General features: G+C 37.2%; 1 protein-coding gene and 1 long non-coding RNA gene across 2 annotated transcripts in view; both read right to left on the minus strand.

Moving 5' to 3' along the window:
* Positions 1-4,903: 4,903 nt before the first annotated feature.
* Positions 4,904-27,267, minus strand: part of LOC309623510 (uncharacterized protein) — a gene marked incomplete at its 5' end in the record, with an annotated part of 100,966 nt that continues 78,602 nt past the window's right edge. Inside the window, 3 exons of the mRNA XM_082380455.1 lie at positions 4,904-5,152; positions 12,998-13,141; positions 26,157-26,254. Coding sequence (XP_082236581.1) covers positions 5,107-5,152; positions 12,998-13,141; positions 26,157-26,254 — 288 coding nt within the window. The 3' untranslated portion in view covers positions 4,904-5,106. The remainder of the gene's footprint in view (positions 5,153-12,997; positions 13,142-26,156; positions 26,255-27,267) is intronic.
* LOC309622753 lies at positions 11,922-12,991 on the minus strand. Its single transcript, XR_014241113.1, has 2 exons — positions 12,725-12,991; positions 11,922-12,224 (listed from the first exon to the last, which is right to left on the minus strand). It is a non-coding gene; the product is annotated as an uncharacterized lncRNA (long non-coding RNA).

Here is a 27,267-nt window from a genome sequence, read left to right on the forward strand (position 1 = left end):
CATTTCAGTAGGCATTGGAATTGCTGTGTTATGACTATTTCATTATTTTATTTCCAAATGTTAAATTAGGCTTCAAGCTTTGGCCAAGAGTAGACAGAAAAGGGTTTAAAAAGAAATGAAGAGTGGGAAAGACTTCTGATGCAATGGAGACTTAATAAAGATTTGATTTTGAATCAATAATTTATAATAAAGGTTTGATCTTGAATCAATAATTTATGCCATTGCAAAATAACTCCCTGGTAAAATTCCGTTCTTTGGTAATCATTAAGTACAAAAATTAAAATCAGAATATGCAGTGCTCGTCTTCATTTTCTAAAAACAAACCTATATCTAGATGAGAGGAGAATTCATTTCATAACTCAGGCTCTGGACTTACGACTCCAAGTCCTGTCTTCTTTCAACCATACCTGCTAAGTTTCTGTCTAACTTCTTGAGCATGAGGTAATGGCTTCAGCTTTCATCCCCTTCCTCAGTATATAGCTTGGTGACTTAAGAGTAAGGGATCTAAAACTTGAGAACTTGGGTTCAAATCTTGACTCTAAAATTTACTTGTTGAGTACTCTTGAGCGTGTTATCTGTTTTTGCCTCAGTTTTCTCATCTATAAAATAGAGATAACATTACTTCTCTCAGGGAGTTGCTATGAGGGTTAAAAGAGAAAATTCATACAATGCAAGAATTTATCGGTTCTTGGAACACAATAAATACCGAAAAAAAATGTTAGCCATTATCAAGGGCCCCTCATTTTATGGATAATATAGATTAGTTTATATAGGTATAATATTTACATCTACATAAACATTTTGTACCTATATGTGTGTATACGTTCTTCTTAGAAATTGAGCAGTCAACATGCACATCTAAATGTGTGCTCTGTGAAATGTAGATCTCCTGTGTACAGACACAGTGCTATAGTCATCTATTGCTACATAATAAAGAAGTCCAAACTTAGTGGTGAAATAAACAAAAATTTTAATATGTGCCCAGATTCTGTGGGTCAGCAATTCAAACAATACACAGAGGAGATGGCTTGTCTCTACTCCATGGCTGATGTCTGAAACCTCAGCTCATGAGGATTCAAATGGCTGGGGCTGGAATCATCTAGATAATTTTAATTCACACGTCTGGCCCTTGAGATGGGATGACTTGAAGACTGGGCCCAACAAGGACTGTTGACTGGAGTGCCTATAGATGTCTGCCCATGTGGCTTGGACTTCTCATAACGTGGTAGTTAGGATTCAAGATAGAGTATCCCAAGAATGAGCGTCCAGGGTTCAAGCATTCCACGAGAATCATGCAAAATCATGCATGACCTTTTATGACCTAGTCTTAGATGTTACATAGCATCACTTTCATTATATAGTATTGCAGGCGTTGGAGATCTTTTTCCATAAAGTGTCAAACAGTCAATATTTTAGGCTTTACAAGCCATACAGTCTCTTTTGCAACTACTTAGCTCTGCTGCTGTGATGTGAAAGCAGACACAAACAATACATATACTAAGGAACATGGCTGTGTTCCAATAAAGCTTCATTTATAAAAGCCGGTAGAGGCCTAGATTTGGCCCACCAGCCATAATTTACTGACCCCTGCTCTATTGTTTGAAGGCATGGAAAGCCTGCCCAAATTCAAGGGAAAATGCCCACATCTGGATGCGAAGAACGGCAACGAATCTGAGACCCTGTATTAAAACCACTACATATGGGATATTTATAAGAGGATCTGTCTGCATACCTTGTTTCTCCCACGTATGTTGGATATGAGGTATTGGGACATCTTACATCTCTGTAAGCCTGGGTCAAGGTCAAAGTTGGAATCTGAACTTAATGACCTTGATTTCTGGAATAATTGGTAACTCTAATTATGATTTCCTTACACTCCTTACCCCAATAAATATACCACAAAAGATAGATTTCAAGTAAACAATTGCTTTATGGCAGATTTTTATTAAGTCTCCATTGACTGAATTATTCCATTTTGGTTGGAAAGCATGGGTTTTGTTTCTTTCCTAAAGAGATCTGCAACTTTTCAGATGTGGCATTTCATTCTACTGAGAGGATGATGTAGGTTTTTATAAACGGAAAAAGCAGGGCAGGCTGAGTTCACTCACATCATACTAAAGCTTACAGGAATAACCGAAACTGGAACACAGGCTTCCAGGTTTTCCTGTCCTGTGCTCTTTCCGGTAGGTGCCATTGTCTGCTGGGCCTGGCGGTAATAATTTTTGACCTTTACCTCTCTACGCTATTGTGAAGTGGTTTTGGGTTTTGTTAGCTTTCTTAATGAGTTTGTACTAAATTGTGTCCATAAAGTAGGCTGAATTCCTCAGGGAAGGATGATAGCTGTTACTGTGTTATTACTTAAAATGTTGTGTTGGTTACCTTTTGTTCTTTTCTTTTCTCCAGCTGTCTCCTGAACTTAAAAGTTGTATTATCCTAAATGAAAGATGTGCATCTGGTGGAAAACACTAATTTAAAGGATGAAAATTCCTGATGTTTGCTTCAGTCAACCCTTAATACACACTGAGCTTCATTAGTAAATACACAACTCTCAGACCTTTCCCTTGGAAGAGGTCGCATAATCAGGCTTTGTGTTGATTTTGCATTCTGTTCGTTAGAGACAGAACAAATTAGAATAATTGGCTGGTACAGGGAAAGCACAAAGAACTTTCTTCTATTTTTGTGATGCATCCCGTAATAAGGGTTGAACATGAGACTAGAGGTAAGAACGTGAAACTCAGAAGAGCAAAGGAGAGAGGATATTGTTTCTTTGAAAATATTCTTTCAGTGTTGGCCCAGAAGAAATATGAAGCTGAGGAAATTTTTTTTTTTAAATGATGATTTTTGTGTTCATGGTGTGAATTCCACAATTAGTAAGAATCAGGAAGCAAAGCATCCTTTTCCACCAAGGACTTGGGAGCAAATGAAACCATAAATACTCCCCCGCTCTTGGAAACCCTTTTAGAGCAGTAATCAGAGACGGGTAAAGGCAAAGCCTCAGGACAAAGGTGTTCAGAGCAAAGGGATAGGAGGAGAACAAAAGGAAAGTGGATCTTTTTAGAGCTGTCATTTTGAAATTTACCTGCTTCTGATTCAGTGCTGCTTTGCTACCGTGTTGGTCCAGTGGAAATCCTCAAAGCAGGAGCAGCCGTATTTTAAAATAATAAGGTTAGAGCAAGTGACTTTAATCCAGGTCTCTTTAGCTCAAGAGCACAGAGGAGAGTGTGAGGAAAGGGTGAGGCCACAAGGAATTGTTCACTGGGTAGATTTTCCCCAAACCTCCCTAACTGGGAGAAATTGACCACTGGATTATGTGCCTTGAAGGAAAGCAAAAATGTTGAAAGCAAAGAGTGTGGAGCTTGTTTAGAAAGCAAGCTCTATCATTTGGTCACCTTCTGATAATAGCATTGGCTGAGACCTGACCATTTACAATGAAGGCACTTCTGTAGGTAATAAGTTCCAGGAGGGCCAGAACTGAGTATGTCTGTTTCAGCATTTAGCATGGTTTACCATCTTAGAGCCCAGTACATTATTGGCATATAGTAGACTTAAAAATGAATATTTGTGGATTGTCTGAATGAGTGGATGTGTGTGATTCATATCCTATTTGCGGGTCCTATGCCCTACAGTGGGTTTTCAGTGTCAGATTGTGAAAGTATTTATGCCGGGGATTGGCATTGTTCCCTATCTAATCGATAAAGATTACACATCAAAGGACTTTACACTGACAGCCCAAAAGCCTCATAGGAATTACTTAACAAAAAACTAAAATTGGATTCTGTATAATTTCTCATTTATAAGCTGGCCAGAACACTGGTATTTCAGCCAGTCCTCTGGTAGTTCCAGTGATGTCCCCATGATCACCCAGGCATAATCAGAATGGCTTTAGGATTTGGGAGCCAAAATGTTCCTAAGTATTTACTGCTTTGCTAGTCCATTTAAGAAAATGGACTATTGAAAAAATAGCTTCAGACACAATATGGCATTTTATGATTTAGCACGAAATCTGAGAAATATAGAGGTAATCTGAAGCCTGCAATGGTAAAATTCCCTCTGCTATTGAAGTTATTGTCTTTAAACAATGATTCTACATCAGTAATGCTATATATATATATATATATATATATATATATATATATATATATATATATATATTTATATTTACGATATTCACGTTAATTTCCTCTTCTCTCTAAGCAAATAATTGGTTGGTTGGTATGAGAGATGGTGTGGCTTCCAAAGGTGAAAAGTATTATTTTGTTGTAATTTCCGGCTACCTAAGGATGGGAGAGGCCCAGGACACTGCAGTCAGTATATTATGTGGAGCAGGTTATATTGTGGTTTATTTATGAACTTTTACATGTTTATTTTCTATGCAAGTTTGTGTGCTCCTTTCTGAATTTTGGTAGATAAGTGTTTTGTAACTTTGGAATACTTGGAGTTATATATATATATATATATATATATGTATATGTATATAACTTTTATATATATATATTTTAACGTAGTAGTTAAAGCCATGGAGAGTGTACTAGTCTACGTAGGTTCAAATTCTGGCTTTACCCTATGACTTCCCTGTGGCTTCCTCTGGTCACCTATTAAAAAGGAGTATAATAAGACTGCTGTGGTGAGTTATATACTAAGTGCTATTTAAGCATTTGCTATAATGATTATGTATACTCGAAGGCAAGGAACTTGCCCCTTGATCATCTCTGTATTCCTAGTGCTTAAGAATTCCTAGTGCTTTTCTAGTGCATTGTCTTAGGATAGAGATAGCTCAATATAGTTCTTCTCACTATAAAGTACTGTTACGTTGAAAGTGTTTGCTTGTGTACTAATGATCTATGACATATCTGCTGAGGACAAGGAAAGGAATAGTTTTAAAACTGCAATGGATAACAAAAGATTGTATGATGTAATGCCTTTATTATGTAATGATAAAACTAACAAATGATCATGGTAGAAAATTTGAAAAACTCCTAGACAAAATAGACATCAGCAAAATTTGCAGTAACTTTCAGAGTGTAGAGTTGTCCAGGAATATTAGTGCTTTCACATTTTCCAGGACTTCAAGTAGACTCTGCTTCTTAAGAGTCTATTCATGAGATTTTATTTTAATGAAGTTTTCATCATGGGGGGACACATACACAGAAATCTGTTAAAAAAAAAAAAAAAGAAAGACATGTAAATCACTGATGTTTCAGATAGCCACATGAAATAAAGTGAGAAAGGTCAACAAGCTGAAAGAATGTGGAGTAGCATCTCCTTAATCGCTTACATAATTCTGATAATTACCTCTTTGTGGCTAAAGTAATTAATGGGGAATCTAATTCAAGAAAAACATGAACTTCAAGCCTTCTTGAAGCCAAGTATTTCTTTCCACAAAAGGTTACTTTCCACGGCCATGCTTCCTTATCACCTGACGGGGAAAGAGTATTGTATGGCAAAGGATCTTCCCGAAGGAGGGTGCTTCCCACGCTGATTGTCATCAGTGACTTCGGAATTACTGTTGCTGTATTACCAAAATCTTAAACTAGGATATTTTTGACAAATGCAGTCCTTAGTTAATTCTTAGAGCTACAAACTGTCAGATGGCTCTGAAATAACAATTGTCTGGCTCTTCTTCAGGGTGATCACAATACGGTAATGACCTTGAGGTATCACTAAAAAGCAGGAAGGTGTGAGTCTTCCTTTGGTTCCAGAGTGAAATGCGAGTTGGAGTTGGAGTTGGAAAAGAGGCCGACAACCAAGTGATAGAGAAGGAAATGTGAGGTCATTAGTGAAAAAGCAGGTTTAAGTTAAGGTGAAAAGGCATGAGGAAATGGTCAACCGTTACAGTATTACAAAGATCATCACGAAGCATATCCATGAATGTGGTTTGTATTGCAATCTGCTGAAAAAGAGACAAATATCCTGGCCTGGCCTTCATGGAGATTATATTTTATTGATTCTGATGATAGATTATTGTTGAAGAGGGCCTCCTATAAATTATAACCATGCAAAGGCAGCAAGATAATTTTTTTTTCTTTATGTATGTGTTTCTCATTCCTACTCACTTCTCTCTTAGGGGAAGAGAAAATCACAAAAACACAAAAATGTCAAATCTCAGCTATTCATTTGCAAAATAATTTTTTCCCCAAATTCCAATGGAGGCAATAGGTTAACCGTTAAGATTTGTAAGGCTCAAAAAGCTAGATTTTTACAAAGTGTAGCCAAATTTTATTCCATAAATAATAGCTTTGGAAAGAATATGTGATGATGCAAAGTTGGAAAAAGCTGGGTTTTCTTCCGTAAATGACTTCACTGTGTTGGGAGAAGAGGCAGAGAAGAAATCAAAGTAATTAAACATGGGGTGAGTTTTTCTGATAGGGGACTCTAGTGCTTTAAAATAGACTACATAATCCTAGGGATAATCTGAGGGTAGAACAGACCAATGCCTTATTTCCAATCTGGTACCCTGGAAGAAAACAGTGTATTTCCTTTGAGGTCTTGAGAGGTTTTTCTTCTGCTTTGTTTTGTTTTGGGTTCATTTTGTAGTCAACCTTATTAAGGTATCATTTGCATACAACAAAATGCAGACATTTTTAGCTAACGGTTCAGTGGCTTTTAATTAATGTATACCTTTGTATACCTACCACCCCCATAAAGATAGATAACAATTCTAAAACCCGAGAAAGTTTCCTCCTAGGCTTTTGCAAGAGTATCCCCATCTCCCACCCCAAGGCAACCACTGATCTGTTTTTTATCTTTCGAGATGAATTTTGCCCAGTTTAGAATTTCATGTCAGTTGAATAATACAGTAGGTGCCCTTTTGATCTGGCTTCACTTGCTCAGCATATGGTTTTTGAGATTCATTCATGTTGGGATGTTTTAAACCAGGACTTTAGCCTGGGTGGCTGATTTTGTCTGAAGGCACCTATAGGTACATCTGAGTCTCTGGCATTGTCACTGTCTGTTCTTGGCTCAGTATTTTCAACTTTACTAAGAAGCACAAGGTTGAAGTAAGGAAGATCATTGTCAGTATACTGGAGGTGAAGTGGGTTCCGTTATAGAATATTCTCAGCATAAATTGACCTGCTTGGAGTCATTGTGTTGATAATCGACAAGGATACTCTTCCTCCAAAAACCTTGATACTATAAAACTTCTAAAGGACGCTGTCCTAGGACTCTTTTAGTTTTAATTTTTTGGGAAACATTCCTGGAAAATTCAAATGCTCACAACCTGAAAGAAGCAATTATTCACCTGAAGGCTAACTGCTAAAGTTGAGCTGTCCGACCTTTACATGCTGATAGAACCCAAATAGCCTTGCAAAACAATGCTCTCTTATTGGATATAAGCATATAGACTATTTAAGATGGACGTGTATATGCAGTAAAGTAAAAAAAACAAAGAATCTTTGAGTTTCCCTTGCAGGTTTTTAACATTTTTTCATTTAAGTTTCTATAGCATATGCTAATAGTTTAGGGTAACCTCAGGTTAGTTTTAGGTCCACTCTTTACATAAATGTTGAAGTACTCCATACCCACCTTTTTTCTACCTTCCTTCTCTTCTTCCATCTTTCCTTTCTAACTTCTTATAATCCATTATACTTAATCCTGCATTTGTTGAGGTGGCAATTAGTGTAGGAAAATTGAAAGCCGTGTTCAATTTTGCTGTTCAGAATGCATGTTGACCAAATTCTGTATTGAGAAAAGGTCTGAATTTACCCACAGGAACCCTTTCTCAGCGTCTTTGAATAAAGGCCATAGAAACTGGGCTATAGTATCCTGACAGGTACGTAGAATTCATAGCCATAGCACTCAAAGAGCTTACCTAGCGTAGATGCATATGAATGCATTTAATGATTGCTTTATTGGCAGCAGTGCCAACATACACAGTCTATTTTGTTTTATATCATTATCATTACCTGCTGTTTACCACTGTATACATTGCTAATGGTGTGGTTTCTATGGCTTGTGAATTTCACGGCCAAATAATATGTAATTTATTGCACACTTTAGTGTAGAAGATGGAGACTCCATAAATTTTCGTGTGCTCTTTGCCCCTTTGGAATATATTACACTGAGATCAGGCAAAGTAATAAATTTACTTCAAATGTGTGTGATAGCTAAACATCAATTAGGACTGATGGGCAATATTTCTTCTTCCAGCAACATAACAGTTTTTAAAGACTAAGCCATTGAACGTGGAGTTACTGAACATGGGACTCAGTTCACTGGGATCCCTTCTTAGAAAAATAAAGGAAAACTTGAATTGGATATGTGTGGCTTATTCAAGTAGTAACTAATCAGCTACATCTTCGTGAACTTAATTTGTCACAATCGTTTGGTATTTTATTAACTCTCTTCCCCTTCTTCCCCTGACTCTCATGAGAATGGATTATGAGTATCTTAAAACATACCAAGTCGTCTTCCATCCCTGTTAATCTAACTACAAAAGCACACTTTCCTTATCCAATGTAACTACTGTCTTTTAGAGTAGCTGTGGTTTTAATTCTCTACAGAATTAAAACCAGCAAGAGAAACATTTTCAAGGAGCCACCACATTGTAGAGCTTTAGAAAGAAGACTTTAGAATTAAGGGCAAATATATCATTTTATAGCTAAAGCACCTGAGGCCTAAAGTAGGAAAGTAACTATCGAGGTCAGGGAAAGGGGTTGAAGATGAGGTGTCAAGCTGAGAAAGAGTCTACAGGGACTCAATCTGAGCAGTTCAAAAACTGAAAGGAGACCACGAATGTTCTGGGAAGGCTGGCATCTGGCCTCAAGTGTGGGATTTCAGACAGGGAGTGGGCCCGGGGGGAACTGAGCTTCTGCAGTAGGCAGAGAAGTTCACCTCATCTCCAGAAAGTGCCACTGACATCAGGGAGTTGAGGGGAAAGAGCAATGAATTCCAGTCCACCTGAGAAAGCAGGCCAATCTGATTAACTCTGAATTTAGGCTTATTTCAGATACTTCTTGAGAAAGAACTTGGACAAGCGCAAGTCCCGTGCAGCCTCTTTAAATCCATGCCCAGTGTTTTCTGGTGGAGCCGCTTAAACCCTCCAAGTGACTCCAGTGTTTTAATTTCTCTCTCTATTTAATTCCGACAGTTCTATGATTGATTATTTAATGGGCAAATAAGTAGGGTCACAAAAGAGTGTGAATGTATTTTACAGGATGAGGATGGGCGGAGTGGAGCAGTCTGGAATAGGACTCCAATAAAAAGGGATCTGGGTAAATAAGAACGTCTATTAGAAATGGAGAGGAATTCGCAAGGAAATTAGTGCCTGACACCACGCCCTTCTCTCTGCATGTTTAGAAGCTAGTATTTAATTTTCTTTTCATAGGAGATGTCCCTGTGGTGAATTGTCTTTTACCTCCACACTGTTTATCACATGGACATATTGTGAAGTTTGTGTGAAAGAAAGCAGGTATTAGAATTTGTCTTGCAAGCAGCTATAAACACTTCCTGGAACAATCTAGGGTAGAAGGAAAAGGAAAGGAAGGTGGAAACAAAGGAGAAAGACAGCTAGTGATGCTGGAGTCTCTCGCTGGGATTTGTGGTATCGCTTTTTGAAACTAAGTACAGAAAGTCAGAACTTGACTGATTGTTTCTTGATCACGGTTTGTTTTCATTTTTGTTTTTTTCTTGCTGTCTCATCAGTTATTCCAGCCAGTGCTATGTCATTTTCAGTTTCAGTAAGCATGCCTGTCTTGTTTCCATTCGCGTTATTCATGCAAATGTTGATTGAACTTATGACCCCGAGTTATCAAGGAAATATTAGATACGCCAGTGGATACATTTCTTAATTTTAGAAAAAAATTACCGAGTGAAGGTTAAAATAACTCCTCTTAAATTTGTCATTTAAAAGAAACTTCTCCTAACATACAATACCTCATTGCCTAATAATGCCAGATAAATGAAGAATTCCTATGTATTCATGAATGCAGGCTAGTCTGTATATTTTTTGGCAGGTATGACCGTTACCGAGGGTAACGGCCTAGTTTGCTGGCCGTGTCCTGTCTCCTAGAAAGTTGTAGTTTCTCTTGTCTTTCAGTTGGTCCATTGGATATCAGAGGTGAATTTATAAAACTATACTTCCCTTTACACTTACTTTGTTTTGTTTTGTTTTACTTGAAGTATAGTTGATTGACAATGTTGTGTTTCAGGTGTACAGCCAAATGATTCAGATACATATATTTCTTTTTCAGATCCTTTTCCATTATAGGTTATTACAAAGTATTGAATATAGTTGCCTGCGCTATACAGTAGGACCTCGTAGTTTTATCTATTTTATATATAGTATACACTTTGTGTGATCCAGGCTGGTCAGACCACATGATTATTTTCACTTCTGATATAATTTTTCAGGTCCAACCTCAAATCTTTGATAAGAAGATATTTTAAAATAAGTTTAGCATGTGTGTGCTCTAAATCCAACAGTAGTTATTAGAGATATGGTTTTGCACTAGGTATTCCTCTCTTTTTTGTTCTTGGCCAACCAATTGAAAATTAGCTTTTATTTTCTGGTTGGTTTGCTAGATGTTTATGACTATAATAAAAGTCTTAAATTTTGTCTCGTATCTTAAAACACAATCTGAATTAGCAATGGATATTGTGCTATACATAGGGGCTGTGATATAAATATAGTTTCCAACTTCAAAAACATATCACCTAGAAGGGAACACACACAGACACATATGCAGCAATTATGGCAACTGCATTTGTTTACTAAGTGAAATAGTACTGAGATGGATAAAGTGCTAGCAAGCCTTGAACAGCCAAATCAGCTTCAAAAATAGATGTGCAGTTCTTTAAAAATATTTTTAACATTTGTCCAGCTACATGTAGAATATAACTTAGCATAAAAACGGTATGGGTTTTATTTTAAGTAATTTAGCATTTTGACATCCTCATAATGAAATTAAATCCAGAAGGAGGTTTCTCTCCATGATCTCTTGAAATGGTCCTTGATCATCCACAGTATTTCCCATCATCACAAAGGTGGTACCAAGGGCAGGAAACTCCAACATTATTAAAGTTTCATAAAGCAAAGTCAATTTTAAGAACAGAATGTCCCCAAACTGATAAAGGTCTTGACAGATAATTTCAAGGGAAGCATAAATTATTTTCTGTTTGTCAGAGGGCAAAAATATTTAGGTTGAGTTAATGAATGGTAGAGTTTTTGAGTGGAGAGTGTCCTTAAAATACTATGTAGATCTGTACTGTCAACAGATGCTAGCCACATGGCATTATTTATATTTAAACAAATTTAAAAATAAGAGTAAAAATTCAGTTCCTCAGTTGCATTTGCCATATTTCAACGATATTTATTAGCTCCATGTAGCTATTGAATACTGCATTGCATGGTACAGAGATAGAATATTTTCATTATCACTGAAAAGTCTATTGAGCAATACTAAAATTATACCCAGATATTCACAGAGAAGGCAACCAAGTCTCAAGGAAATAATATAACTTCCCCAAGGTCACACAGCTATGTTTTTAAAGAAAAACAAACTGACACAGAGGCCTTAAAGAAACCCAGTAAGTTTCTGGAGCAGTCAAAGTAGGGTTTAAAAGTGCATACTTAACTATTAGCAGGGTTGAAGCTCTTGATGGTTGGTAAGATCTACCTGCCTGAATTTGGACATGAGCATTTTATGCAATGAATTAAAAGCAAAAAATCATTTCAGCGAATGGCTGCCAGCTCCATATTTTTAGCCACTGCTGTGCTTCCAGATTATGTTTATCACTTTCATATACAGGGCACCACTGTGAAATGTGATGGTTTATCTGACCCCAGAGGAATCAAGAAATCTTGTGGGGGTTATGGCTGTATTTGAAAAGGTTGATTTTTAAATGCATCATGCAGACTGGCCCTGTTTTAAAGGGATTCCTGCCATCAAATAATCAAAATGTAAACTCTCTTCTCACCTTGCAAAAGTCAAAGATACTCCCTGCATTTTTATTATTTCGTTGAAATCCAAATATTATTTTTCCATTCTCTAACTTGTTTTCCTCACAGTGTGATCAACTATTGCCAAGGAAGGAAGGGTTAGATGTATCAATCAAAGTTTGCTAAAGGCCCCCTAGGTAATTGAACCCTCAGGAGAAACAATCGTCATGTATTCTTTTTCTGTTGTTTCAATATCTTCGTAAAGAGTCATTTCAATATGTTTGGTTCTGTAGCAGAGGTTCTGTGAAGTGCTTCTGTTCCTCAGAGGTCCAGAAAGCCTGCGAGTCTGTGGGTAAAGGTGGGTAAGGAGAGAGAGGGAAGGAGGCTAGAGAGAGGCTCAGTGCTGAGATAAGGACAGTGTTCTAAAGCCTCCTGGGGGTGAGGCTGGGGTGCACAAACACCCACGACTAATCCAGACAGAAACTGAATAATCAAGGGGACGAGCACTGTGAAGTCATGTGGTCACCTCTCCCTCTAGAAATACACATTGCCCTCAGTAAGCCTCCTCCCGCCCCAGAAGAGTATTAGGAAGGTCTGGAGAGGGGGAGTATTGGCAGAAATGGAAAAAGCAGGTTGAAGGGATTAGCCTGGAGCAGAGAGACCAAGAAACGCAAGCCAGTAGTAGATGGAAGGCAGACTTTTCATGGAAGTCTCCAAGCCCAAGTCAAGTTCTGGGACCACCAAGTACAAGTCAAAGAGTGCTCATTTAACCCCTTTGGGCCCCCACGCGAGTGGAGGAAGACTGGACAGAGAGGGAGAAGGGGCCATTGAAGGTACAGTATTTACTATGGGATTTAACTCCTGAAAGGCCTCCCAGTAGCTTCAGATCTGCTCAAGAATCCTTCACGTCCTGCTGGTTCGCAGCGAGTGGCTCACAGCTTCAAGGCCTCCTCTGCCAGATGGAGAACTATTTCAAACATCCTGCCTCTATTTTGTACTGTAGCAAGGCAGACAGGAAACCTGACCCCATTTTCAGGTTCTAAAGAGAAATTCTAAGTACCTGAAAGACTGAGGAACATGGTGGCTTTTATCTAAGATGTGGAGCTAGAGAGCACATACCTGGACTTGGGCCTGCAGCAGCACCAAATTGCACCAAGGGTTCCCTTTATTTTCTCTCCCGTCTGTGTTTCTCCTTTTCCCTCGGCTGGATTAGCCACGGGGACTCCAAGTTCTTCATTCTGCGGTCCTGGTACCAAGATTCTCCTGGGAATTATAAAGTTATTCACCTTCTACATCGAGCACTTCTTATTTTTTCCCCAGCAACGTAAGTCATCCTTAAGAGGAGTCAGGGTGCTAGCTCTTAAATATATTTTAGTCATCCCTTTGTACATTAAATGCTCTTTCTTGGAGACTGCTCCTGACATGGTGTTCACCGTGCTCTCAGCTGGCCTCCTGAAGTTCTGCCCTGCCTTCCCCACCAGGTACAGTTCAGGAGCTGCCTACCTCAGGGTGATAGGTTATCTTCTAGTTGCTTTATTCCTTTCCCTTTTACATTTAGAGAATATAATTTGAATACGTAAACATCTCTGTGACCACAGCTTTATTTGCGACCCACAGGTTTTGTTATGGCATATTTTCATTATCATTCAATTAATAAAATTCTAATTCCCATTAGGACTTTATCTTTGACCTACATAATGATCAGAAGTATGTTTTTAATATCCAACTATTTGGTAAAATATTGGTTATATATTTTTTAATTTCTTGCGTATTCGGAGTCTTGTTTTATAACCAGCATATAGTCAGTTTTATAAATGTGCCACGTGCACCTAAAAATTTCTGCGTAATATATATATTCCATCATTGTTGGTGCAGGGTTTTATGTAAATTTAGGCCAGAGTTTTTAATGATGGTATTCAGATCTTCTATAATCTGCTGATTTGTTGTTGTGGTTCTATGTTACTGATCTAGGTAATTTAGATTTTTCTATTTCGACTTAGTTTTTTGGAATTTCCCTTCATATAGTGCATTGAAGTTTAGATTTATAATATATTCCTTGTAAAGTAACAGTGGGTTTTTATTATCCTGCCTTATTGCCAGTGATAATTTTTGCTTTCAAATCTGTGTTAACATTAAAAAATCTTCAATTGTATTTATTGTTGTTATGACATAATTTTTGAATCCTTTAATTTTCAGTCTGACTCTTGTCTCTTGTAAGTGGCATAGAATTAGGTTTTTTGTTTCTTTCAATACTCCTTGTCCTTTAATTGGAGTATTTACAGTTAATGTATTTTCTTATAGACCGTTTACTCCTTGTTTACTCTTTGTCCCACCTTGTTATGTTCCTTTTGCTCTTCTTTCTTCCTTTTAGATTTCTTCAAATTCCATTTTCCCTTGTATTAGCTTGTTATTTTTACATAAGTAGCAGTTACACATGTACCATGACTTATTAGCTCTTTTACTGCTTCTCAAGCAATGCTGAGATCTTAAATTTCTTTGACTACTTTTTTCCTCTTCCATTTGTTTTTAATGCATTCTAATTTTTGATATATTTTATTATTACTCTTTTGTGCAGTTAGATTTTATTTAGGTTTATCCACTTATTTATCCTTTCTGTTATACATAATTCTTTATAAAGTCCTTATTTTCATGTGTGATAACCTTCCTTCTGCCTGCGGGTCTCCCTTTATAATTTAATTCAGTCGGTTCTGATGAGAACGTATTTTCTAAATTTTGTTTGTCTGCAAATTTCCTTATTTCATCTTTCCTTCCAAACAACATTTTCTCTGCCTCTAGAATTCCCAATGGGCAGCTCTTTTCTTTAGCACTTAAAAATGTTATTCCATTATTTTCTAGTATCCAGTCAGTTTCGTTGAGAAGTAAGCTGTAATCTTAATCCTGTTGTTCCTTTGAAAGGAATCTCTCTCTTTTTCCTGGGGCTGCTTTTAAGATGTCATGTTTTTCTTTGTTATTCATGAATTGTACGGTGGTGATCTTAGGTGTGGTTTTCTTTGTATTTATTCTTGTTGCATTTTTTTAGTGCTTATTGAATGTATGGCTCCATATATTCTTTTTAGTTTTAGAGAACTCTCAGCTGTTATTTCTGAAATATTGTTTTTATCCCAATCTCTCTCTCCTTTTTTCTTTGGACTCCAGTTTACACATATGATAAAAATGTTTACTGTGGCCCATATGTCTCAAATGCGCTTTTGTGTACTTTTTATTCTTTTCGTTTCCCATGCTTTAGTCTTAATATTTTTACTACTCTATCTTCCAGTTCACTTACCGCTCTTTACCTGTGTCCAATCCACTACCGAGTTTTAAATTTCGTATAATTTTTAATTCTATCAGTTCAACTTCAATCAGTTTGTAGTTTCTAGTTGTCAAGTTAAATTCTCCACCTTGTCATCTATTTTCTTGAACTTGATAACATTTACCAAAATATGTATGAACTTTAATGTTTAGGTCATCTATGATTCTGATTCTGTTTTGTTTTTTATTCTAATTCTCCTTTTCTTGGTAGTCTTGGTGGTTCTTCAGTGAATGAATACCAGACTTGGGATATGACAAGTTGTAGAGAATCTGAATGACATTACAGTTGCCCTTTGAACAACCTGGGTTTGAACTGCACAGATCCACTTATACATGGATTTTTTTCCATAAGTAATACAGTACTACATGATCTGTGGTTGGTTGAATCCTCAGATTCAGAACCACAGATAAGAAGGGCCGACCATAAAGTTATATGTGGATTTTTGACTGCACAGGGAGTCAGCGTCTCTAACCCCTACATTGTTCAAGGGGTCAACTGTATATTCTTGAGGAGAGAATTTCCTATTCTTAGATAGGGAGCAGAGGGGAAGATCACCTCAGTCACTGGACCAACTTCATACTCATTTTCCTTCTTTATAAGGTTCAATGTAGATGTTGCATCAACCTTCCTAACACACAGACACACACACACACACACACACACACACACACACACACACACACACACCCCTATGTAGAGACTTTCAATGTCCTAATTCATATCATTAGTTTTCCATTGGGCCAGAAATCTTTCATAGGTTCTGAACCCCAGTTTTGTCTCTTCAGCGTTATGAGCCAACTAAGTCTTTGCTTTGACTTCAGTTAGTTAGCTTTTGTTTGACTTCTTAGCATCTTGCCTTGTCTACCTATTATACATGGAAACTACTGCAAGGGAACACTGTTGCTGAATCCAGCTCAGTTCTCTGAATCTTTACTCTCTCTGTGATTTTGGTCCTTAAAATTCTAGCTGCCTTGTTATTTCTCAATTCCAGCTCTGGTTCCTTAGTCCTATGACATTGTCCTAAGATCTACTGGCTTTTCTACCTCTTAGGAGTCACATTTGGTTTCTCAGACTTTTGCTCTTCATCAGTAGTTTCTAAATGACTGGGCTAGAAAAGCATGTGCAGAATATTGTTCTCACTCCAGTGAGTTTCTTTCTCTATTTTACTCTTCTAGGTCATGGCTACCTCAGTAGCTTTCTAACGCTCACAGTCAAATGTTGCTTATGATTTCTCTGGCCTTTCTAGTATGTTTTCCTAAGGTAAACTGATATAGTTGGAAAGAGAAGTTCGTACCCACCATTTAAAAAATTCTGTTTTGTCTTTCTATGAATTCTCTTCTTGTCCCATCTTCTGTCACTTTTTCCTACCAAAATTTCCCATTCTCTCAGATAGATTATTTTAAGATTAAAAATTATTATTAAGCTAATATGTTAATTTTGAAAGGAATTAATTTTGCTTTGAACAAGAACACAGATTGGTGAATGGAATATGGAAGATTCCTTAAGACCTTTTTCATCTCTAAGAGTAGTAGCCAACCATCGGTACCATAATAAGTTTGTCAACTGTGGAAGAAAGCAGTCTTTATAACATCAGCATTATTCAGTAATCTCAAAAACTGCTTCACTTTCCTGCTCATGCCAGCAATTTCCAAATGCTCAGTAGGAGCAGAGAATCATGGGATGGGACATGGAGAAATGGCCTGTCATAGTAACTATAACTATTGGAAGAATGGAATTATAAATAAAGAGGGTTTTCTATGAATATATTTGAAGTGTTTGTTCCTAAAGAACTTCTAGAATAAGACTCAGAAGTTTAACATAGAAACACCTCTTGATAAGTATGAAACTCAGTAAAATTTCTCTCATAATAGTTTTTTCTTTTGTGTTATGTGATTGTCAGAGTGACACAAAACTATTTTTATCTGGACTTCACAGATCTTCTTATTTTTACTATGGGATCAGTGACCCTACATGTTTGAAAAGTGGCAAAATAGTTAAAATTGGAACATTTCCCCCAAATCCAGGGCATATGACTTACATTTCTGTAGAAGGCAATATTATATTTCTGTCTAGTTCTGGGGTAAACATTTTCATACCTGCCAATCCAATTTGACTAATGTATTGTTTTTACAGTGCATTAGTGGAAATTAAATGGTAAATTCAGTCAAACAGCCATTTCATACATCAGAAAGGAAAATCAGTCAACGCAACTGTCTGACTGAAATGAATGAAGAAGACAATTCAAGGCAAACAACTGTCCCAGTAGACTTGTATAAATACAGTAGTGGTGTCATGTGCAGAATTAATCTTTCCTCACCCTTAACTGGAGAACACTCTGCCAGCCAATTCAGTCACTCAAATGATACTGAATTATAATATTCCAGTTTCATTTACTCTCAGTTACTGGTGACTGCCCTTCCTTCTCCTTCATCTGTCCATCAGTGGAGAATGTCAGAGCAGGAGAATAGTAATATTGGCATATTGTAATGTACTGTCTTGAATTCCACAGCTTCAAAATTCTCAGGCTAACTCAATGATCTTAAAAGAGTCTGGTGCAGAAAGGATATGTGAATTAAATGGCAGACCACTGGCTGACCCTTCCAGCACTAACATCCCTTATTCCTGGTTCTAATATATCACAGAATACTCAAGAGGAAGTTTTTGAGTGGTCAGCAGAAATATGGCTCCAAAGCAGGCACATGGAAAAGAAATGTTGTCATCTGTGATCCACTTTAAAGTTGACTTGTCTTTTACTCATAAACCAGATTCAGTATGAATTCTCTTCTGCTAAATGTTAGAGAATCTGTTGGAGAAGTGTGGCCAATTCTTTTGAATTTTTTTACTCTCTAACATTTTTTTTAATATCTTTATTGGAGTATAATTGCTTTACAATGGTGACTTGGTTTCTGCTTTATAACAAAGTGAATCAGCTGTATATATACATATATCCCCATATCTCCTCCCTCTTGCATCTCCCTCCCACCCTCCCTACCCCACCCCTCTAGGTGGTCACAAAGCACCGAGCTGATCTCCCTGTGCTATGTGGCTGCTTCCCACTAGTATCTGTTTTATATTTGGTAGTGTATATATGTCCAAGCCACTCTGTCACTTCATCCTAGCTTACCCTTCCACCTCCCCGTCTCCTCAAGTCCATTCCCTACGTCTGCATCTTTATTCCTGTCCTGCCCCTATGTTCTTCAGAACAATTTTTTTTTTTTTTAGGTTCCATATATATGTGATAGCGTACGGTATTTGTTTTTCTCTTTCTGACTTACTTCACTCTGTATGACAGACTCTAGGTCCATCCACCTCACTGCAAGTAACTCAATTTCATTTCTTCTTATGGCTGAGTAATATTCCATTGTATATATGTGCCACATCTTCTTTATCATTCATCTGTCGATGGACACTTAGGTTGCTTCCATGTCCTGGTGATTGTAAATAGTGCTGCAGTGAACATGGTGGTACATGTCTCTTTTCGAATTATGGTTTTTTTAGGGTATATGCCCAGTAGTGGGATTGCTGGGCCGTACGGTAGTTCTATTTTTCGTTTTTTAAGGAACCTCCATACTGTACTCCATAGTGGCTGTATCAATGTACGTTCCCACCAACAGTGCAAGAGAGTTCCCTTTTCTCCACACCCACTCCAGCATTTATTGTTTATAGATTTTTTGATGATGGCCATTCTGACTGGTCACACAAAGAACTTTGGCGTGGTGTTCATCATCTAGCTAATCCTAACATGCAGACATTTATGAGAGTAAAGTCAGGTGTTTGCCAGAGTGGGTTGCTTATTTGGGCAACTGGGTCAAATCAAGAAGGGCAAATGTAGGCTGCCAGAGTAAATAAGGAGAGGAAAACCAAAAAGAACGAGACCTATCATTCATCAGTGATTTTCCCCCCAATATTCTTAGCCTCCACCTATCTCCATCTTACTGGTAACACAGGAACTAGACTGAAAAATCAGGTAAAAGGTCTCTACAGAAACTGAGTTAATATAGAAAATAAAAAAATAAAACATAAAATTGTAAATTTTCTTCCTAGGGATAATTGAGATGATAGTTCAATAATAACGTAAGATCAGGTGAAGTCTAAAGAAATTTTAGAAAACCTGGATAAAGTAAGAAAACATCTGTTCGCCAGCATCCGAATGTTAGAGAGACACCGAGACATGTGGGTCAAGTTCTGGAGAGAAGGGAAACACAGACGCAAGCTTGACATTTGGTGCAGCTTTTCTCCTTGGGGCATTTGCTGATTCAACTCATACAGCCTAGGAGCTGAAAAACCAAGGAGTTCAAACGACTCTAACCACAGAAGCCAAACGGCAAGAGCTCAAGCTAAAAGCAACAACTAATGGAATGACAAGCCACACGTATCCTTAGTCTCACAGGGCTGGGGGAACCATTACATTTAAAGCCTAACAAATACAAGGGTAGTTGGGAATAGGGAGAATCCAAATTTCCACATGGTAATCCCAAAGGGCAACACCCATAGAGGAAGGGCAAGACAGAAATAGAGCAACCTTCACACAGACTGAAAAACAGCTTTGAATGAGCTCAAACTGAGAATGGACTAAGGTATCCAGTCCCTATAGTAACTGTCTGCCATGGGCAAAAGGAAATCTTTTCAAGAGAACGATAATAACATCCAGAATGTGGAGGTATCTTTATAGTTTCCTAAAATAAGTTAAGCCCAATTTTAATATAAAAAATAATTGGACATACCAGGAAAAAGACTAAATGATTAAAAGCTCAAAAAAAAAGAAAAGAAAAAAAGGACAATGTAAATAGACACAGGAGGACAAGAGTTAGTAGGCGGTTAAAAAACAAAACAAAACAACTATGATTAAACAAAGAAAATAGACACATGGCAAATAAGCATATGAAAAGATGCTACACATTCCATGTCATCAGGGAATTTTAAATTAGAACAATAGTGAGATACCACTACACACCTATTCAAATGGCTAAAATCCAAATACTGAAATACCAAAGTTGTTGACGATGCAGAACAACTGGAATTCTCATTTGTTGCTAGCAGGATACTTGGCAGTTTCCTACAGAACTAAACGTACTTTTACCATACAGTGATCTAGTAATCATGCTCTTTGGTATTTACCCATAGGAACTGAAAAGTTATGTCCACATAAAAACCTGCACATGGATGTTTATAACAGTTTCTTTCATAGTTGCCAAAACTTGAAATCAACCAAGGTGTTTTTCAATAGGTGAATGGATAAACAAACTATGGTATATCCGTACAAAGGAATAGCATTCAGCACTAAAAAGAAAAGGCTATGAAGCCATGAAAAGACATGGAAGAAGCTTAAATGCATATTGCTAAGTGAAAAAAAGCCAATCTGCAAAGGCTACGTGCATATTATATGATTGCAGCTATATGAAATTTAGGAAAAGGCAAAAGTGTGGAGACAGTCAAAAGATCAGTGGTTGCCAGAGGTTGTGGGGAGGGAGAAAAGGATGGGTGAAGCCCAGAATTTTAAAGGCAGAGAAACTCCTGTGTATGGTTGTGTAATGGTGGATACAGGTTATTGCACGTTTGTCAACAATCATAAAATGTACAAAACAAAGAGTGAGGTCTAAAGTAAAGCATGGACATTAGTTAGTAATAATGTATCAATATTGGTTCATTAACTATAACAAATGTATTACGCTAATGTAAGATGTTAATAATAGGGGAAACTGGGTTGAGAGGTAAGGAAGTATGAGAGCTCTGTCCTTTCTGCTTAATTTTTCTGTAAACCAGAAACTGCTCCGAAATAGTCTGTTAATTTAAAAAACAAATCTAGACCTGCATACAAAACTTGCACGTAAATCCAACCACAGCAGCATTATTCATACGAGCCCCAAAGTGGAAGTAACCCAAATGGCCATTTACTGTGAATGGATAAATGAAACATAGTAATATCCACACCATGGAATATTATTCAGCCATAAAAAGAAATCAAGTACTGATACATGCTACAACATGCATGAACCTTGAAAACATGCTAAGTAATCGTATGATTCCATTTGTATGCAATGTCCAGTCTAGACAAATCTGTAGAGACAAAGGATATTAGTGGCTGCCTAGGGTTTGGAGAAATGGGGGTGTGAGTGACTTATAATAGATTCTTTTTCTTTTGGGAGGTGGTGGATGAAAGTTCTAAAATTGATTGTGGTGGTAGATGCATAAGACATTAAATTGTACACTTTAAATAATATGGAAAGTAAATTATATATCAATGAAACTATTATTTAAAATTATGATCAATATATTAAAAAACGGACAACATATACAATTTAAGCAAAAAGTATCTGTGAAATGCAACCAAAAGAAACTTCTAGAATTTAAAAAGCTGAAATTAAGCACTCAGAAGATCGGTTGAACAGTACCTTAGTCAAACAAAAGAAAGGATTACAAATGTCAATTAAAAAATAACTACACTAAAATTTGGAGGGAAAATGATGGAAAACAGAGAAATAAGTACTTAGGACATATAGAGTATATATAAAACACTGTGTCTAGCCAGCCCGAAGTCACACAGCCTAGGGAGGAGACACACAGCCTACCTGAATCACAAGGACTCCTCCAAAGGAAAAAGGAGGTTCTGATGCCAGAAGTGGAAGGAATGAATTACAAAGAAAAAGAACAATGGTAAACTATAATCTAGATATACATCGGTAAATACATAGGTTCCCTGGGCTTGTGATCTGGTACAAACAATAAAAAAAAAAGATAAGACTTATAGTAGAGGCTGCTAGATTCTGCTGAGGAAAATGTCCAGGGAGGGAAGAGTTGATTTATTTCATTGTTTTTTTAGAGTCCACATATAAGTGACATCATGCACTATTTGTCTTTGTCGTATTTCACTTAGCATAGTGTCCTCCAGTTTTATCCATGTTGATTTAAATGACAGGATTTTCCTCTTTTTTAAGGTTGAATAATATTCCATTGTATACATATACCATATTTCCTTTATCCATTAATCTACTATGGACACTTAGGTTGTTTCCATACCTTGGCTCTTGTGAATAATGCTACAGTGAATGTGGGAGTACAGGTATCTCTTCAAATAATGATGATGTTTCCTTTGGATATATACTCAGAAGTGGGAGGGAGGAAGAACTTACGACACAAATCGACCATGTGTAAAAGATGTAGGAATGAAAAACTCTGAACACCTAGGAAGAGTGTGGAGTATTTGGAAAGGTCATTGTTCAAGGTCATACATAGTTTAAAATTATGACATTTCAGTGAGCCTGTGTGCATGAAGGCTTGCATATATTTCGGGATTTGAATACAGTGCAAAGAAGTGCTGCTAAATTTTCGATCAACATCAAAAAAAAGGGTGGAAATGTTTTTTTCTTTTATTATGAAACTGGAGGAAAGGCAAGCCTAGAATTCTGGGCCCGCTAGAAGTTTCCCTGATGATAGTGGTAATTTAGGAGAAGAAGAAGGATCCAAGGCCATAGAACAATTTTGAAAGCAAAATAAGGCTGCTGAGTCTTCACCCAGTGTATGAGATTAAGTTCTAATGGCATATGATGAAGTGGGCATGACACAGCTGGCAGAGCTGGTTGAGTTGTTGAAAATGGCTCTTGAAGCTACAGGTATTGGACAGTAGACATAGAAGAAGAACAAGGTAAATCCAAAAGAGTGGAAGGACAAAATTAATCAAGAGAAAAGTCAAAAATAGAGAAGAAAAGCAGTAAACTTGGCAAATAAAACCAAAAGCTTGTTCTTTAGAAAGACCAATAAAATAAGCAATATTTGGCCAATATGATAGAGATGGGACTAGCTATAAAACAGAGAGAATTTTTTTTTTTTTTTAATTACGAAAGAATACTATGGTAGCTTTATACCAACACATTTGAAAATCTGGACAAAATGGCTGATTATTGATTAGTTATATGCAGCCATTATTTACTCCTGTTTTGAGTAGAGAATACAAGTAGCTTTATGAAATTAGAAAATATAATCAAAGATATACACCTTAGAAAGACATCAGTTATTTTCCAATGTATTAAAAAATTAGAAGAGTCCTAATACAAAAATCAGATATGGAAAATTTACCCAAAAAGTAACTAGAAGCACATTTCTTTTAAGATCTTAAGTTCTAAGTAACATTAGCAAATAGATTCCAGCAACATATTTTTAAAAAGTCATTATGATCAAGAAGGATTTATCACCATAAAGCAGATTTTTTCAAGTAGGATAAAGTTGGAATGAGGAAAGAAATGTCCATATCCAATATCAAAACACACTCCAAATTTCAGTAGTTTAAAAAAATCTAATAAGCTGTAACAGTACATCAGTAGATTATTAAAGCAGAATAGGAACCCATGTATATGTGAGAAATAAAATATAGGGTAAATAAAGTACAGGCTGTCTTCACTGTGGAGCTATAAAAATGATCATACAAGCTGAACTGTGCAAAGTTGATCTCAGTGATTGATGGGGAAAATATTATTGTTCTATGACCTTAAAATCTTTCTGACAAAAACACTAGAAACTTTCTTGTTTGTTATAAAGTTATAGATAGACTTAAAAAAATTAGTAAATCTTATATTTAGTTAATACAGTGCAACCTAAAACATTAGAAGTATTGAAAATTAACATGTTTTATTCCATTGTAAAAAACTTATGAGACTTCTAGTTTTGAGTCCAGCAAGGAAGGAGCTTGGAAGTTGCCACTCTGTCCTAACAGGTAAATATCTGGACACACTGAAAAATCAACAATTCTTCTTAGATTCATTAGAGAAGTGAGGTCACAGGAAAAATCACCGTGCCCAAAATTGGAGAGGCAGATGGCAGATACAGAGAGTAACAACTTACCGGAACAGAAACCCAAGAGCAGAAATCTCTGTGGAAAGCAATGGTGAGGTAGGAAAACCTGAACTATATTTGAAGGATTGCTGGAGGCTTGTGTGGAAAAGTCTGTGAGGTAAAAACTCCAGGGAAGCCCCTATCCTTTTGCGAGTTTTGTCTCTTGAGCTCTACCAGGTTGTGACTACCAGGTGAAGGTCAAAGGAAAATCCCCTTGGAATTCTGGCAGGGGGAGGGTGAAAGGAGCAATTTTGAAATACACCAGAGCATTCTGTTGTTCTTCATAAGGCCTGCCCTCAGGAGAAACTGTTTTACCAGAGGCCTAACCTATGGGGTTTTGTCAGAGCCTAACTGACCTGGGGGAAGGGAAATATCCTACCGTGACCCCTGCCGGCCATTGTGTTTCACCTAAGGTGAGGGAAAATACTGAGAGGCACTTGTGACATTCATAGCTGAGGAGCACATGCTCATTATAAGACTGAGACCTAATCATAAGACTATGCAATGCTTCTATAACACCACATCTCTAAAGGACTATGTACTGCAGTGAATTTCACCAGTCCATCGTGTCTGGATTTTCAAGGAAGAGAAAAGTGAATCATATAAAATGCTTGATTAAACCGAGAAATGGCAGAAAAAGAGTGGAATGTAAAAAAGGAACAAAGAACACTGGCAATAAGTATGAAACAGTAACAAATATGGTAGGTGTTAATCCAATGATATCAGTAATCATTTTAAATACCAGTGGTATAAATACACCAGTTAAAAGACAGAGATGGTCACAGAGGATCGATAAACAAGATCCAAATATAAGAAATCTACTTTAAATATGAAGGCACATATAGCTTAAAAGTAAAGCGTTGGGGAAAGCTACATCATGCTAACACTAATTAAAAGAAAGTTTGAGAAGCTGTATCAATCTCAGACAAAGCAGAGTTAAGAGCAAAGAAAATTATCAGACAAAGAGGGACATTCCATAATGATAAAGGGGTCAATTCTCCAAGAAGACATAACAATTCTTCATGTTTATGTGCCTAACAACAAAGCATCAAAATTCGTGAGACAACAACTGACAGAACTGCAAGGAGAAAGAGATAAATCCACTATCATAGTTGGAGATTTCTACACCGCTTTATCATAAATGGACAAATCCGTTAGGGAGGAAATCAGTACAGACATAGCTGAATTCAGCAACACCATCGACCAAATGGATATAATAAACATCTACAGACTACTTCAACAACAGCAGAATACACATCGTCTCAAGCTCACATGAAGTACACACGAAGACAAACCACATTCTAGGCCATAAAACACACTCTAACAAATTTAAAACGTCAGAAATCATATAAAGTCTGTTCTCAGACTGCAGCGAGGTCAAACTGGAAGTCAAGAACAAAAACAAAGCTGGAAAATTCCAAAATACTTGAAGATTAAACGGTTCAATTCTAAGCAATACATGGATCTTGCTGTCTGTATGTGAACTGAATAACATGCATAGTGACCAATCACCTACAGACTTTGAAAGAAGGGACCTGATTGTTCACTGACCATGATACACATCTGTTATATCCCGGGTGATTTGTGGAGTTAAGAACTAGCTGTGAAGTTTGTACTTTATGCCCTTCCTCACAGTTAATATGGCAGTAACTGAAATTTGATTCTTTTGTTGTGGTCCTGGGATTATTTAACTAAATCATGGTAACTGAAATTCATGCATGGGCAAACTGTTCAGAGCGAGGACTGCAAGTGTAGCATACATTGGGTAATATTCCATTGCAAGAAACAAATACCTAGAAGAATGTAAGATAGGATGAGAAATCATACTCTTGTTATGAGGAAGTCTGTCCCTAAGCAGAACATGAAACTGAGATATCATAAAGAAAAAGGCGAGTTGATTTGACTTCATAAAAATTAAAGAATTCTGCACAGCAAAAGGCAACCCAAACATAAAGATAACTGACAAACTGGGAAACATAATATAAATATTTGACCATGGATTTGGCCAACAATTCCTTTTCTTCACAATAGTATGAGGAGGGAAAAATCTCAGTGAGTTAAACCTCATGAATCAATAGATGAGAGGTTAGACTAAAGTTCTCATATGGTGTGGACTTAATTTTATGGAATGCAACTTACCTTCCAACAGAAAATGTGAGTATTACCAGTTTTATGAAGATCCTTGGCAATGCAAGTAGAGAAACCTTGAGTAACTGTGTGATAGATGAATCTCTTTCCTGTTCTGTAAGAGGAGGAGAACAATTAACAGAATGTCTATTTCTCCAGGGCAGAATTCCAATATTGCCTCTGTACCACTGAGCCTTGTAAAACATCGAAGCGGACAGTCTTTAGCAAATCACTCTTAAAGAGTCAAGAGGGAAAGAAATGGAAAGGCTAATGAACTTGCCAATGACCTATGTAGCCCTGACTGCTGAAAACAGCGATGATGGGAAATATGTGATGTCACGTATGTGAAACTTGAAGAGCACAGAGATTCAAATGGAGTAGAGTAGGGAAGAATGCCTCTGATAACCCACCCAAGTTGAATTATTTATAGTCTCAACTGGGAAATGTTGATTAAGAAATGAGAGGAAACAGGCAAGAGCAGCCCCTGAAATTGTGCCTAAATACCTCCAATATTCCTAAGGAATCCCGCGGACAACTGTGTCAGAGCGGAGCTGACAAAGGGAGTATAGTAAGCGCAGAGGTCATGCCCTTGTCAGCCAGCATACGGAGAGCATTACTGATCCTCAGCAAATCATTACTGATCCTCAGGAAAATGTACTTTGACTGGGTCTAAAACCTGACTGGAATTTTCCATAGATGTGTGATATTGGAGATGGGTTTGCAGCTGCACTTGCCAAATCACCTTTGCAAAGCACAGTAGGCCACAGCCAGAGGAGCAAAGGCTGCTCTGCTCTTTCTCAAGCAGAAAAGGATTTTAGAAGTGCCCACTTCTGTCCCACAAAGGATGGGGATAGCAGATTACGAATTAGTGATGAGTACAATATCTGTGATCCCTCGGCTAATTTCCGTCTTGAAGCTGGGATATAAAGACTCAGGTGTTGGGTGATGAGCCACAAGCCCTCTGAACAGGTGCTTAATCAGGACTGGATAGGATGAATTCAGGCCTGGGCATCTGGCATCTGGTTCCAGCCCTTTTTCTGGCAGTTAACCTTTAGACATGTCCCTGACACCTTTGCATCTGTAGCTTTTCGTTGTTGTTGTCTGGTTGTTTAAATATGTAAAA

The sequence above is a fragment of the Balaenoptera borealis genome (assembly GCF_965194805.1).
Source record: "Balaenoptera borealis genome assembly, chromosome: 2".
NCBI classification, from domain to species: Eukaryota; Metazoa; Chordata; class Mammalia; order Artiodactyla; family Balaenopteridae; genus Balaenoptera; species Balaenoptera borealis.